Source organism: Microcebus murinus, chromosome 10, assembly GCF_040939455.1.
Source record: "Microcebus murinus isolate Inina chromosome 10, M.murinus_Inina_mat1.0, whole genome shotgun sequence".
In the NCBI taxonomy this organism is placed as follows: domain Eukaryota; kingdom Metazoa; phylum Chordata; class Mammalia; order Primates; family Cheirogaleidae; genus Microcebus; species Microcebus murinus.
Genome location: NC_134113.1, coordinates 25,631,346 through 25,647,703, shown reverse-complemented (window position 1 = coordinate 25,647,703; position 16,358 = coordinate 25,631,346). Strand labels below are relative to the sequence as shown.

The following is a 16,358-nucleotide window of genomic DNA, read 5'->3' as shown; positions in this document are numbered from 1 at the left end:
GCCCGCTCCGTGCGCCGTTAGCGCGCCCGGGGAGCCCGGGGCGAACCAAAGGGGCGATGGTGGCGGCCGTGGCGGCAGCGGCAGGCGGCTCAGCTTTGTTATGAATAGATGAAAGAGGCCACCTACACAGTAACCCAAATTACGAGACCTCCTTCCTCCCAATCTCACCGAATCAAGAGGGGAGGGGAGATGGGCGTGGAGGGAGGGCGGGCGGGCGGGCAGGAGGCGGAGGGCGGAGGAGGAAGAGGATGAGGAAGGGGGCCAGTTGCATCCCACTTTCACAATGGGAAAGTGAAACGCACAAGCGCACCCAACCTCTCCAGCCCTCCCCGCCCGCCTCGCTCCCCTCCGCCCGTCCCCTCCCTTCCCCTCCGCGCCTCCCCGCGAGCGCCGGAGCTGCACACAGGAACTCTCCGGCGAAGGAGGGCGAGGAGGAAGCGGTGCCGGAGCGCGCAGGGCTTGCCGCCGCCGCTGCACAGGCTGCCGGAGCGAGCCCGCCGCGCGCCGCCCTCCCCGCTCTCCTTCCCGGGCGAGCCGCGGGGATGGGGCGACCGCGGGAGCCCGAGCGCGCGCAGGAACCGCCGCCGCCCGCGTCTCCGTCGCCGCGCGCCTGAGCCGCCGGAGCCGCCGCGCGCCCTGCCCGGGGGCGGCCCCCCCAAGCCCATGGAGGTCTCCCGGAGGAAGGCACCGCCGCGCCCCCCGCGCCCCGCCGCGCCACTGCCCCTGCTCGCCTATCTGCTGGCGCTGGCGGCGCCCGGCCGGGGCGCGGACGAGCCCGTGTGGCGGTCGGAGCAAGCCATCGGAGCCATCGCGGCGAGCCGGGAGGACGGCGTGTTTGTGGCGAGCGGCAGCTGCCTGGACCAGCTGGACTACAGCCTGGAGCACCGGCTCTCGCGCCTGTACCGGGACCAAGCGGGCAACTGCACCGAGCCGGTCTCGCTGGCGCCCCCCGCGCGGCCCCGGCCGGGCAGCAGCTTCAGCAAGCTGCTCCTGCCCTACCGCGAGGGGGCGGCCGGCCTCGGGGGGCTGCTGCTCACCGGCTGGACCTTCGACCGGGGCGCCTGCGAGGTGCGGCCCCTGGGCAACCTGAGCCGCTCCCTGCGCAATGGCACTGAGGTGGTGTCGTGTCACCCGCAGGGCTCGACGGCCGGAGTGGTGTACCGCGCCAGGCAGAACAACCGCTGGTACCTGGCGGTGGCCGCCACCTACGTGCTGCCCGAGCCGGAGACGGCGAACCGCTGCAACCCCGCGGCATCCGACCGCGACACGGCCATCGCGCTCAAGGACACGGAGGGGCGCAGCCTGGCCACGCAGGAGCTGGGCCGCCTCAAGCTGTGCGAGCGCGCGGGCAGCCTGCACTTCGTGGACGCCTTTCTCTGGAATGGCAGGGTCTACTTCCCCTACTACCCCTACAACTACACGAGCGGCGCCGCCACCGGCTGGCCCAGCATGGCCAGCATCGCGCAGAGCACCGAGGTGCAGTTCCAGGGCCAGGTGTCCCTCGACTGCGGCCACGGCCACCCCGATGGCCGCCGCCTGCTCCTCTCCTCCAGCCTAGTGGAGGCCCTGGACGTCTGGGCAGGGGTGTTCAGCGCGGCCACGGGGGAGGGCCAGGAGAGGCGCTCCCCCTCCACCACCGCGCTCTGCCTCTTCAGGATGAGTGAGATCCAGGCGCGCGCCAAGAACGTCAGCTGGGACTTCCAGACCCAGAGAAACTGCGTAAGTCCTGTCCCCGGGGTGCCGCGGGGAGCGCTCGGCCGGAGCCGCCGCCGCCCAGGCAGAGCGGGGCCGGGGGAGGGAGATCCCGTTGGGTTGACATTTAGCAGGTCTCGGGTTCACACCGCCTGCGGCCATCGGACGGCTTCTCCGACGGTTGCCGAGACCTCGAGCACCACCGAAGGTCCCCAAAGGGAGATTGTGTAAGGGGGGCGGGGAGGGTTGAAGTTAGGCTCAAAACTCTAGTGGCTGCACCCCGGTGCCATCCTTCTCTGTGCAAATGTGGGCGCTTGTTGGGGCTCAGCCTCCCCAGGCAGCCCCTCTTCCCCTAGTCGCCTCTGCCGACTCCTCTCCGCCCCTTCTGTGCGGTCTTCGCAGGCGTGTGGTTTTGACCCCCTTGGTCAACACAGTTCCCAAACACAGTGCCCTGGGCAGAGAAGCCATTGAACCCAGAGGGCTCGCTGCCACACCCCAGCCTTTGTGCCCCCTACCGCCGCCCCCCACCGGCAACACGGGGATGTGGTCTGGGGAGTGGGCAGCCGGCTCCGCGCGGGTACCGGAGCCCGCAGAAGAGGCTGGCGGTGGGGCAGAGCCCGCGGCGCGACCCGGTGCCGGGGGCGGGGCTGTGGCTCTGCTGAGGGTGCGCTGTGGTCTGCAGCTGGGGCGGGAGGCTGGCCCGCGGGAGGCGGGTTTGTGGCCGAAGCTTCCCCCTGGAGGGAGGAGCCGGGGGAAAGTGTTGGGGTGCTGCTACAGGCAGTTTCTGGGCTCCAGATTTGCAGGACTCAGAGGTCCCACCCTTGGGCTGCGCCTGAACCAGGCAGACGACACAGGTTTGCCCTGGGCTCCCAGGGCGGCCACCGCTTGCATCTTGAGCCTGGCATGTCTCTGACTGGAAAATAAAGCGGCAGTTCAAGAGGGTCCAGTTGATGAGGATTATGGGGCCATTGTGCACTTCTCCGGAGGCCGTCTCCCTTCCCAGGCGGCTGGCACGTCAACTCCACATATGGCTTCTGAGAGGGGAGCCCGCTGAGAGCCTCCTTTATAACTGGACAGAAACCAAAGCGCAGAAATTAACGGCTACAGGTGTTGCCATTGTTTTGATATGAGTCAGAAAGGAAGGGGAGAAGTCTCCGCTTGGAAAAGGTGTTGTGTTGGTGCAACAACAGGGTTACAGGGGAGCACTGGCGCTCAGGTATACTAATATGTGCATAGAAAGACACCCTCACCCCCACCCACCCCTTTCTCTGCAAAGCGCTTCTTACCAAATACCAGCCCTATCATCCAGGGAGAAATGGGAGGTCTTTTGCAAGGCTCCTTAGAATGGTCACTTGCTTCTTCCTCTTTGCCTGTTGGCTGTGTGCTGGGACACACACACGATGCCTTCGTTTCATTACTGGTATCATTTTTAAAAAATATGTAAATAACCCATCTTGCCTCCTAAATGGCTTAGTCTTGCTGTACACATATAATTTAATATTTAAATCTGTCTTTATTAGATCTCTCTAATCTCATGGTTCAAGTTTGACAAAACCATAGCCTTCTACTTCTCTGTTGAAAGACTGGAAAGTACCCCCCCCCTCAATTATTCGTTTGGGTCAAGATTTAGGCACATTTGGTCTCCGGGGTTAATGACAAGACAGCTCAGAGGCCCACAGCAGGTAATAACGGTGGCAGTCCAAGCTTTGCCATCTGACAGCTGTGGCGATGTGTGCAGCCAAAACATTTCTCTTGACTGCGTCTCTCTACCTATTTGGTCCTGGAGGACTCAGCTCCCTCCCAGACGCAGCAGGCATCGTGCATGCACTCAGAGGCCCAGAGTTTTGGCTCAATCAGGTGTTCCTACTTGTGCTGCCATGGGGGAGGGGTGGGGACAGGGGCAGTGGAGGAGCTGTTTATCCGTCTTCACCGGAGCTTCTGGGAGAGAGCTGCCCCTTAGAAATCAAGCAAGGGATAAACACAAGCTGCCAAAAATCTGGAATTGGGAAAATAAATAATTAAAATGGGTCCCTCCACAGCATTTCTTGCGGCTGTTATTTATCCAGAACTCCCAGTGTGCTCAGAGCTGTGTGTTCTGAAAGACAGGGTCTCTACCCCCTGAGCTTGTCATCCAAGTTAAATAATATACTCTGGTTCAAACAATAGCATGTCATGGCTGCACAGGTGGGAGCTCGGAGTTTTGCATTTTTTTTTTTTCATTTAAGTAAATTCCTTGCTGGTAGTATGCATTAAAAAGCCTTAATGGAATTGAATTTCAAGAGGAGTTTGAATGAAAAAAGGTAGTAGTTTTGATGAAAAAGCTGTCAATTTTCTAACCTATTAAATACGCAGATAAGATACTTAATTCAACAGATATTTGTTTGATGCCTGCTAGTGTAAGCTCTGTGCTGAGTGCCACTGATTTTGCCACTGAAAGGACAATAGCAGGTTGCAACCCCGTTTAATGGGGTCATGGGATCAGTGTGCCCCCGGCTGTCACTCAGAAGAATGATGTCATTTGATTGCGTTTGTTCTGCATTTTATTTCCAGGTCTTGAATGTCTTTTTGGAAAGGCATGCTGAATTATAGGTGCCTAAAACAGGAGCTGAAGTTGAAACACTCTAGAGGAAGCCTCAATAGATTCCAACGGCGATTCCTTCAGAGCAGACACAGTAATTTTAACAGCAATCCACAGGCTGCGAGGCACAAGCAGCTAGGTTTGCTTGCCTTCTCCCTCTCCTAGCAGCTCTCTCTTATTTTCCATTTTCAATCAAGCATAGGGAGAAAAGTGGCAGGACTGACTGGGTTGTATTTTCCCATCTCTTGGTTCTCTTATCTCACATCGGCTGATCCTCCTCCCCTTCAGCTTCTCCCGCCAAGGAGTAATTTACAAGACGTGTGTGCAGTGGGTGTGTACTCGGCCGCTTACACACCAGACGGTCTCTTTTTCTGCCTTGCCACCAACTTTGAATCCCCTTTCACAGCTAGAGCAGGTTAACTGCAGCCCCCAAATGCGTCAAAGGCAAGTGATTTCTGTAGACTCTCTAATAACCCTAATGAATAGTTGCACGGCACTTCCTCATATATTTTATTTCTCTTGAGCCTCTCATCAAGTCAGAGATTGAGTCTATGAGGAACAGCCCAGATGAGGAAACTCCAGATCAGTTAAGCCACTTGCTCAAGATAATGAAAGAAGCGTCAGAGCCCTCCAGCTTAGGTCCAGGTCTTCCCGAGTTTACAGCTCTATTCTTTCTACCACCCTGGTGCTTCTTGAATTTTCCCTTGAAGTTCCCCTAAGTAAAGAGGCAGCAAGTAACCTCCCCTAGGATGTGGGTTGAGGCCAGAGGATGCCTCCTAACGGCAATACAAGATGTTGCTAATCTTGGATTGTGTTTTAAAACTTAATGTGGTTTTTTTCTGTTTTTTTTTTCTATTCCATAACATACCTGTGCTAGGATTCATATAAAAATAAATGTTTTTTAATTCTGTTCAAGTTAATTAACTTCTTCCCTTGCTGAACTCCCAGTACCTCTGGCACACCTATGTAAACCATAGAAAAGTGTTTGTATTCAAGTTTATGGAGTCTGATTGCTCCAGATTTGTTTGGCTGCCATAGTTGAGTGTCGGGGTGGCTTGTGGTTTAGACATGGTGGTCACCCCTCTGTACACACGGAGGGGGAGGACCCTATAGTGCTGGCCCACAGGACTGTCTCCTGTACTTCACTCTACCCCTTGTGGGGGACACACCCCCTTCTTCCACGCTCACACGATTCTAAAGCCTGACATAATTTAACTGTCATGCAGACAACCACAAAACACTCTCATGCTCTCCAACAGACAGCGACCCAAGGCACATCTCGCGACTGTGTGTAGAAGTGACATCCCAGTTCCAAGCGGCAATGTAGCCTATTGACCTCAGAATCCGCAGTCTTCCTGTGATGTTTATTTCCCTTCCAGTTTCTGTTATGATTCTCTTGAGCCATTTTGTGGCCGATAGACTAGATGGTGATTTTTACCCCCATATAATATACACATCTGATATGCAAAAACAGATTCAAAAGGATAACTGTAATGACAGCGCCCACTTAGAAAGAGGGGAAAAAGCAATCATAGCTGCTATCAACTGAATAGTTATTATGGCCAGGTTTTGTGTGAGGCAATTTACATGCCTTATTTTCAGTTGATTCCCAGTTACCAAAGGGGGCAAAGACTGTAGTTATTATTATGATTAGAAATGAGAAAATTAAGGCCCAGAGAGCTCCAGTTAGGTTCCGCAGCTGGAAAATAGCAGAGAATTTAGAGCCTGGGTGGTCAAGCTCTAGGACCTGAGGTTTTAACCACCTTCCAACTGCATGTCAGAGAGCCCCATCCAATTACTATTAGTAATCATGATGGCAATGACAGTAAACATAGCCTTTACTACTGGTTGAGTAGTGTTCATCCTATGCATGTTAACTCATGGATCTAGACAATGATCCTATGAAGCAAGTAGAATCCCCACTTGTAGATGAAGAAACTGAGGCACAGAAAGATTAAATAATTTGTCCTACATATAATAGTATATGCATGTCCACTGCCATGGACAGTCTGTCACCACAGACGTTGGGTCCTGGTGTCGATCCTATCCTGCATGGAGCAAGGTAGGCCCTTACAACTGCTATGATAAGACCAGCTTTTCGTGGACATAAGACATTTGACAGAACAGAGAATCCTTGGTTGCGAACTGAGACCCTAAGTTTGCACTCATGACTGTCTGAAGTTCTGACTCTGGGAGGCTTGTAGTTCCTCGACTATGATCTTTAAGACCTTGTGGATGTTCTGAGCATTCAGAGAGGGCGTTCTCTGTTGAACCCCTGGTACTTAAAATAATACCTGGGATGTAGCTGGGGCTTGAAAAACATTTGTTGAATGAATAGATAAGGGATCTGGGAGAATCATGTTGGAAATGTTTTCTATACTGAGCAGCAACAGTTTCCTGAGTCTGATCACCTCATACTCCTGTAAATTTCATCCTTTTTTTTTAATGTCTGATGTGTCAGGGCCCCTTTCTTCCCTAGTCCTAGGTTCTATGGCATCCTTCACTCCTCCAGCAATTCCTAGATATCCCCATTCACTGGCATAGCCAGACTTCTGGTGTTGCCAATCTGGGAGTTACCTTTGACCATAGAAACCCAGCATGGTTGGAACTTCTCTGTTGTAATCTAATAATACACACAATCATGCCTTTTACCTACAAGAGGAAAGGGCTTTATGCTGTAAGCAGTAGTTCTTAAAGGGCAATCTCTGGACCAGCAGCATCAACATCACCTGGGAACTTGCTGGAAACACAAATTCTTGGGCCCCATGTCAGATTTACTAAATCAGAAACCCTGGAGGTAGGAGGAGGACTACAGCTGTGCTTTAGTAAGCCCTCAAGGGGATTCTAAGTTATGCTCAGATTTGAGAACCCCTATTGTAAGATCAGACATTTTCCTTGTATTCCAGCTGAGGCACCTGGAATAGGAACTTGTCCCATTTATTTCTGTTGCATTTTATTTAGGGCCATAAAAAAGTAACCAACTCATTCTGCTGCCCTTATGTTCTGTATTCCCTCCTGACTGCTCAAAGGCAATGCCTAGGAAGCTCTCTAAAGCCTTGCCATGCTTGTAATCTGAGTCTCAGAAATCTGTAAGTCATAGTTCAATCAGTTCCTTCACTTTTGTGTACAACAGTTCATTTGTATTTTATTCCATGATGCGGGAGGACATCTAGAATCTTCTACTCTGCTGTACACCAAAACCAATCCCACACACCAGAGAATCTTTCCAAGGGTCTGGTCTTTACAGCATCAAACCTGATGCCAATTTCTGTCCTAGTCAGGTACAGTTGGTTGCATGGAACAAACTCAAATAAGAGGATGAGGGATTTCACAGATGGAAACACGTGGAATTGCGTGGTAATCTAGGAATAGAAGCAGCTGTGTAATGGCTATAGGCACAATCTCTGGAGCTAGGTCAGTTGAGACTAGAGCTGCTACTTACCAGTTGTGTGACTTTGGGCAAGTTATTTAACCTTTCTGTGACTCAGTTTCTTTACCTATAAGTAGGGATCCTACTGGCTTCACAAGATCATTGTCTGGATTCATGAGTTAATATGTGTAGAATGGATACTACTTGACCTGTAGTAAGTGCTGTGTGTGTTACTGTCATCACCATAGTGACAGCTAATAATAATAGGACAGGGCTCCTTGTTATGGAGTTGGAAGGTGGTTCTGCATTCAAGGCAGCTCGAAGGAGCTTGACATCAGAAAATAATGGGTGCTCATTCTAAGGTTTTACTTTTAACATGACTTAGCATGGCTGCTTTGCTCTGTCCTGCTGCCAGGTGATCTCTTCTGCTTCCTCAAATGTCCACCCCTTTCCCCCTTCACCTGAGTATGCCTCAGCCTGCCTTGAGCCCCACTGTACATCTTAACAGCCTTTTACCTTCTACTTTGGCTACTAACTGGCAACAAATTTCTATATTATTTAGTCCAAGTTGCCAGGAGAGAGATGGAATCGGTTCCAACTCATCATTCACTCCAGATTATGAGCCCTAGTCCAGTGTAGGGATTTGTACCCCTTGGGGGCAGGTACTGGCTCCTGGTCTTATTAGAAGAAGGGGTCAAACATGATGGCTCCCAGCAGGCCCTGTGGCAGGTCCCCTTAGAACAGAACGCTGGAGGAATCACATGGCGACCAACATCTTGACTACAACAGCATACGATAGCATCATCTCTGCTTCCCTTGAAGTGCCTTGGTGGCCACTCCCTTCCCGGAGCATACTTTGGCCCATAGATGATGAAGACTGAGAAAGCCCAAAGTCTTCTTGGGGACTTTTTGTAGGCATCATGGGTCTAACCTGTTCATGGGATCAGGGCTGTGGTAGTAGTAGGGTTTTTGTCTGTTTGTTTTTATGAAATGTGCTCCTCGCTTTTCTTAATTTTCTATCATGATGAAATGCTAACTGTTATGTGGTCACAAAAACAAATGGAACTGTGACCTACGTTTTAGTTTCAGTAGTTGATTTTCATATTGGTTTGATTGTCGATTCAATAGCTATGCATAGTGTTTTCCTCAGAGACATTTCTGGGGGGATTTGACCCTATTTCTCTCCCACTGCCATGGCCAAAGGTGTTATGCCAGGGTCAGCAAACTTTCAGTAAAGAGCCAGATCAGCAATATTTTAGGCTTCGCAGGCTACATACAGTCTCTGTCGCAGTTGCTCGACTCTGCTGTTTAGTGCCAACACAGCCATAGATAATACGTAAGTGAACAAGCACAGCTATGTTCCATTAAAACTTTATAGACGCGGAAATCTGAATTCCCTATAATTTTCACTTGTCACGAGTTATTCTTTTTTTGACTCTTTTCAACCATTTAAACATGTGAAAACTATTCTTAGCTCACGGGCTGTTCAAAAAACAGGCAGCAGGCCAGATTTGGGCCACAGGTGGTGGTTTGTTGACTCTTGCTGTTATAGAAAGAGAGTGAAACAAGCCTTTTGCATACAGTCTGTTGCTCATGGCGAGGGAGATGTAGCAAAAAGATGCTGTGGAAGCCACAGGAAGAGGCATGGTGCTCAGGCTGGGAGGATCTGGGAGGCTTCCCAGAGGTGATGCTTGAGCTGTGTCCTGAAGCTAAGTGGAGAAGGCAGAGAAGGGAGTTCTAGGGAGAGGGCACAGCTTGTGCACAAGCGGGAAGTTGACTAAGCTTGCAAACCACAAGCAGCTCCCCCTGGCTGGGGAGTGGCCAAAAATGAGCGTGCAGGTCCAGATGGCGAAGGGCTTAACAAGACAGGCAAAGGTAGTTGGATTTTGTCCTGGTGGTCAGTCATTTTCAGACTTCCCAGACCTTGCTTTTAAATAAATTCTCGACCAGAAGCTTTGCATGAGAAAAAGATGAGAAAAAGCATCCTTGACCTGCTGCTCCGGGCATGACCATGGCCAAGGCTCTGGGGACGTGGGGAAGCAGGTGTTGGGAGGTTCCCAGGGCCCTGCAACCTGCCCTGCCCCTTGGACGCACTTTGAGGACCCTGCTGAGCAGGGTGTGAAAACCATGGCTATGGCAGAGGGGGCCCACAGCAGGGTTATAAGCTGGCAGGATCTGAGTGCCTTCTAGAAAGGTCGCTCAGAAGATTAAGTGGCTGGGGCAAGACTGAAGGCAAAGCCAAGGCACCGATTAGGACAATCATTAGTTCCAATGAGTCATTTCTTGAGTTCCTATTAGGTGCCACACAGTATGTGAAAATATTTATATCTGTAGTAAATAGGGCACATGATAAGCATTTAGCAAATAACTAGTTATTTTTATATTAAAATGATGGCTGAAGCTCACCGAGCACTTAGTGTATATCATTATTCTAAGCACTTTACCAGCAGTAGCTCATGGAACTCTCTACGCAACTTTACAAGGTGGGCCATCTTGTTACTCTCGTATTAAAGGTGGGGAAACTGAGGCACACCACTAAATGGGCGATGCGACAGAGCCATTTTGGGTGGGGTGTTGGGGAAAGTTCTCTCCAAGGAGGCTGAGTTAACACCAGGAAGATAAGAAAGGACAGAAAGGACAGCTGTCAGCTTCCCCATGGCAAGTGGGAGCAGGCACTCCTGGCAGCCAGAGGGCAGGTGCAAGGGCTCAGAGGGAGGGACGTGGACAGGCTGGGGAGCAAAAGGCTGGTGTGGCTGAGCTTAGGGAGGTGGTGAGGACAGAGTGTCAGGGGAGGAGGTGGGAGCAGGAAGCAGCAGCCTGAGCCTACAGGCCTCCTAGGCAATGGGAAGGAGATTAGATTTTATTCTCAGAGCATTGGAGAGCTTCTGAAGGGAAGTGAAGTGATTGGATTTGAATTCCTAAATAATGGCTGCCCTGTGGGGAAGGGATGAGAGATCGGCCACAGTGAAAGCAGGAAAACCTGCAGGAGGCTCTTGCAGCAGTCCAGGCAAGACATAATGTCACCTTAGTCAAGAGCAGTGGCCACAAATATGGAGAGAAACAGGTGGAGTCTGTTGATTGCAGTAATTCAATGTTGAAGACCTGAACTGAGCTTGTGGCATGAGGGTAGACAGGAGGGATGAAATGAAATCTCTTTTTAAGACATAGTTTCGAGAGCTGTTGGCGACTCATTAGAGGATGAATTTAATCTTTGTTAAGTTTTAGATGTCTTTGGGACATCCAGGAAGGTCGCTAAGTAGGCAGTTGGCAATGGATTTAGGTATCTGGGGTCCGCTCCGTAAACCCCAGAGTGTGTCAGGCTCTGTGTTGGGCTGTATGTGCCTCGAGGCAGTGGCCAGGTCTGGCTCACTCATCTTGGTCCCCCAGGCATCCAGAAGGCCAACACAGTCAGTGGCGAGCCCTCAGTAAATGTTTGCAGAACTGGGAGGAAGGCGCCCTTCATCTAGTGGAGAAGACAGTTACAGCGTGGTGACATAAGAGCTTCCAAGAGGATGGACTCTGGAGCTGTGTTTCTAAGAAGAGCAAAAGCCAGGCAGCCAAGAGGGCAGGCGTTTTTTTTGGGGACTCCCTTCCCAGTGAGGCAGGATTCCTCGTCATTCCCCCCGCCTGCTCGAAGAAGCATGTTGTCTAACACAGCAGCTGTTCCTGTTCATCGCTCGTTGGCCTCCTCCTGAGGCTCCTTTCTCCATCAGTGACCCCTTTTACAAACTGGATTCCAAGTGCTGACCCTTGCTTCTCTGAGGCAATAGGAGGGCGTAGCCTAGAGCAGCCGGCGGCTATAGGTGTCCCCTCGTGTCAGCCTCCTGTGCTTATTAGCAAAAGCTCCCTTCCTAACCCTCCCCAGCGCTCATGCAGCCTGTACTCCCCCTCTCAGAATATTGTTTCTAATGCATAAAATAAAAAGATAGGATTGCAAAATAGACCCCATGTTAATAATATAGAGACATATCAAAATATTTTTTCAATTTGAGATACAGTAATATATCTTAACACATCCAGTAGCAAGATCTAGCAGCAGTAACTACCATAATTTCAAAGTAGAGATGAGCATACACGATACTTGGAGGTATCTGCAACAACTATCAAATGATATGAAAATATCTGATTTCTTTTGGTGAAAAAGTCACAGGTTCAGTTAATACTGCTGTGGACTGAATCCATAATCAAAGGGAATGCCAAGTTTCAGCGAGCGCTTGCTAAAATGAAGATGTATTTTTTTTTTATCATCTAGTTTCATGGATTTCCTAAATTCTGTCCGCGTGAACTGTGGATATCAGTAGAGTCTCCACTCTAAGCATTCATTTCAGTTACCAAGTGTTTCAGACATGAAATGTAAAGTGTTACCAAGTGTTTCAATGACATGCAATGTAAAGTGTTGCATTTTGTTTCAAAACTCATTTGACTGGCTTATTTTGACTATAGGGAGTTTATTCCCATCTGTATTTTTCAGATCAAGCACTTGGCCAACAGCAAGTGCTCCATAAATAATGGATAGATGGGTGGGTTGAGTGGGTGGATGGGTGGATGGAGAGACCTCAGAGAGAATAAATGACTGTCTAAAGACACACAACTCATAAGTATTAGAGCTTGAACTTGAACTTACATATTTTTTTTTACTCTAAATCTTTTGTTCTTTCTACTCTTCCATGCTATCATCAGCTCTTTTTTTTTTTTTTTTTTTTGAGACAGAGTCTCGCTTTGTTGCCCAGGCTAGAGTGAGTGCCGTGGCGTCAGCCTAGCTCACAGCAACCTCAAACTCCTGGGCTCGAGTGATCCTTCTGCCTCAGCCTCCCGGGTAGCTGGGACTACAGGCATGCGCCACCATGCCCGGCTAATTTTTTATATATATATCAGTTGGCCAATTAATTTCTTTCTATTTATAGTAGAGACGGGGTCTCGCTCTTGCTCAGGCTGGTTTCGAACTCCTGACCTTGAGCAATCCACCCGCCTCGGCCTCCCAAGAGCTAGGATTACAGGCGTGAGCCACAGCGCCCGGCCTTATCATCAGCTCTTTTTATTTCAAAGAGTTAACACAATACTAGGCCATGTTCATAAAATTACATTATTTGGGCCATGGGAGAAAACAGTCCTATTATTTGCTTTGATCAGAGCATGCCCAAAGTACTTTGTTTACTTCTTAAAGCCACATTTGAAGTATACTGAATCCATAGACTGTCTATGGGCTGAGATGGCAAGAGACCCAGAAACTGTCGCTTACAAGCTGTCAATGAACTACAAATGTGAATTTAGAGAAGGCCAATATACATGGTAACAGGAGGTGCAGGGTAGTTTCCTATTGCTCCCCAAGGCAGAACCAAGGCCGACTGTTTACAAGGGACAAATCTTAGCTCAATTGAAGAACTCTGTAATGATTAGGCCTACTTAGCAATGTACCATAGTCGCCTGATGAGATATTGACAGAACGTATTTTCAAACATTGACCCATGTATTTATTCATTCATTCAATAAACATTTATTGACAACCTACTACATGCCAGATGCTGAGGTGGATGCTGCTTTCAAAGTATAGAATAAGGCCAGGCGCGGTGGCTCACGCCTGTAATCCTAGCACTGTAATCCTGGGAGGCCGAGGTAGGCGGATTGCTCAAGGTCAGGAGTTCGAAACCAGCCTGAGCAAGAGTGAGACTCCGTCTCTACTCTAAATAGAAAGAAATTAATTGGCCAACTAATATATATATAGAAAAAAATTAGCCGGGCATGGTGGTGCGTGCCTGTTACTTGAGAGGCTGAGGCAGCAGGATTGCTTGAGTCCAGGAGTTTGAGGTTGTTGTGAGCTAGGCTGACTCCATGGCACTCTAGCCCGGGCAACAGAGTGAGACTCTGTCGCAAAAACAAAACAAAACAAAAAACCAAAGTGTAGAATAAGATAAACTATTGTAGAGCTTAGAGTCTACTGAGAGACAGGCAATAAATATATTTTTAAATCAATAATTATAATAAGTATTTTGGAGGAAATAAATGGATTGCTATGATTCAAATAACAACTAGGGTAGGAATAGAGACAGTTACAGTCATGTGTCTATGAGGAGGTGACATTTAACTTGAAACCTGAAAGATTAGAAAGAGCCAGCCTACAAAGAAGCGAAGGGAGTGAGTCTAGAAGAAGTAGCATGTGCAAAGGCCCTGAGGCAGAAAGAGGGTAACATGTTAAAGAGTCTGAGAGAAAGCAACTTTGGGAGCTGAGGCAGAGTGCAGAAGAGTGGCAAGGAATGAGTATGAAGAAGTCATTAGGGCCCAGCTCAGGCAGGGCCTGGGGGGCATATGGATTCAATTCTAAGTGTCATGGGATGCCATTGAAGAATTTTAGCCAAGGGAGTAAGATGCCCTGTTTTATATTTTAAAAGATCACTCTGGCTATTGGACAGAGACTAGATTGTAGGTTGAAAAGGGAGACCAGGGGGGTCTTGCAGCAGATCAGAAAGGGGGGTGATGGAAGCTTGCCTTGCGTAGAGCCTGTGAGAGGGAGAAGATGGATTTGAGATTGTCGAGAAATTCAGCTGAGATTTTTCATGTGTTGGACATGGGGAGTGATGGAAAGAGAGGAGTTGAGGGTGATTGCTGGTGCCGTTGACCATGACGGGGAAGACTAGGGAATCAGGACAAGTCTAGGCAACCATTTTTCCGCAGCTCTGAAACCATGTCATACATTCCAGTGATCTCTACAGGGGACGGTGACATTTACTCAGCGGGTGTTATGCAACGTGCGGAAGGGGGTGTTTGCGGTATCAAAATGACGGGCGATGGGGAAGCATGCCTTTTGGACAGAAGTCAGAGATGCCGAAAGCCCTGCATCGCACAGGACAGCCCCCTTGACAAGGAACTGTCCCATCTAGAATGCCAGTAGCTTCCTCATAGGAAGACATTGGCGAACCGAGTGTCTTTCAATTCTAAGAATGTAGGGAAAGTGCAGTTTTCACACTATCTGCCATTCATATCATTTTGTGAATGATTTCAGTCAGGCTGTCTTTTCATAAGTCATTGACAAGTTAGCCACGGGGAGGGGATGGAGAATTAGATGGAGGGCAGGGAAGGGACATAAAGCCAGGAGGAGGAAGGATGAATCGTGGAGAGTGGAGCTTTGGTGGTGGGTAGGCTTGGGAGGCTGGAGGACTCGGGCCTGTGGAGGGCAGAGAGATGTGGAAGGAGGTGAAATCCACGCTTCGGCACTTTGCCCGTTTCCCACGGCTGTGCTGCACCCCGCCCTTGCTGGCCTGGTCCAGAGGCTGCCCAGCCTGTCCCTCAGCGTCTCTCCTCCGTTCCTCCTGCACACTTTGAGCTTTTCCTTTTGATCATTTGAGTCCCCAGTGTCAATTCTTCCTTCAGATGATCAGAGATGCCACGAACTTAGTGAGAACCTGATCCACATGGTATACCCCAGAATGGAGAAAAGTGACCCGAGCCTTAATGGCTGATAAAATCACGGTTCTTTCCATCTCCCTAGCTTAATAAAGAGACTTTTCTGATTATTTTCATACACATGATTTCATTTGGGCCTTACCACAACCCTGAGAGGCAGGGCATGTGGTATATTATTGGCTCCATTTTACAGATGTGTTCACTGAGGTTCAGGGACTTAACTTGCCAGAATCAAGCAGCTGGTAGGGAACAGAGCAGGGGCCAGAATTGGGTGTAGGGATCCTTCCGAGGTTTCCTAACTGCAGAGTGGCCCCCTGGGCATGTAATGGGAAATGATGGCACTGCTTCAAAACAAGTATATCCCAAAGGAAACAGAATGCACAATTAACTGCCCACGAGAGGCACTTTATCAATGTATGAGAAATTATCAGGCACCCAGTTTGCATTTGCCCTCTCCTTGTGAGAAAAAAATTAACATGCAGGAATCCTTGTAGCACCTTGCAGGTGAAAGACTTGACTCTTGCCAGGCGCCCAACACTGGAGGCCCCACTTTTGTGCACACTTCCTCCCCGTGTTGCCCAAAAGCCACAGCGTGGCTGTGAGCGCCCGGCCTGAACCTCCATGAGCTGGGCCATCTTTCACGTGGCAGGGGCAGGGCTGGGTGTTGCTCAACTCCAGAGAGTGCCTTTCTCACCCTCGGTCATGGCTGTCGTCCCCTGGAGCTGCGCGGTGCACAATGGGGGAGTGTTTATTGTCAATGAAAACTGGCGTGAAGGAGCTGCAAGGAGATGGAGCTGTTTCTTTCGTGACATGCCCACTACTCCCTGCACACGCACACATGCACACACGCACACATGCACATGTACACATGCACACACGCACACATGCACATGTACACATGCACACACACACGTGCACGTGCGCGTGCGCACACACACGTGCACCAGCACACACACCTCCGTAGCCTTGCTCCCAGTTTGCTGTGTTGAGCCCAAAGCTCGCTCTCTCTTTCAGCCCAAACGTCGTTTGAGCCAAGGTAGCTTTTTCCTCCAACTGAGAAAAGTTTCCCTCTCAGAGCCGGCAGAAGTGTAGGCGTGACGCTGTGGTTAGACATGGCAGGAAGGAGAAGCAGAATGACAACTCTGAGGGAACCAAGAAAGCCCAAAGGGTAGACAAGGTTTAGAGCTAAATCAAGATTGGATTTTTGTCATGAAAGGCAGAACTGGCAAAAGCATCATTACAAGGCATTAACCTTGTTACACACAGACGAACAAGCAGAGGCTGGGATTCAGAAATAAATTACACATAATAAACTAGACA

At 49.8% G+C, this 16,358-nt stretch overlaps 1 protein-coding gene across 1 annotated transcript in view; it reads left to right on the top strand.

Annotated features, from left to right (window-relative positions):
• Positions 1 to 316: 316 nt before the first annotated feature.
• PLXNC1 (plexin C1) overlaps positions 317 to 16,358 on the top strand; it is a 144,453-nt gene continuing 128,411 nt past the window's right edge. Inside the window, exon 1 of the mRNA XM_012775273.3 lies at positions 317 to 1,719. Coding sequence (XP_012630727.2) covers positions 664 to 1,719 — 1,056 coding nt within the window. The 5' untranslated portion in view covers positions 317 to 663. The remainder of the gene's footprint in view (positions 1,720 to 16,358) is intronic.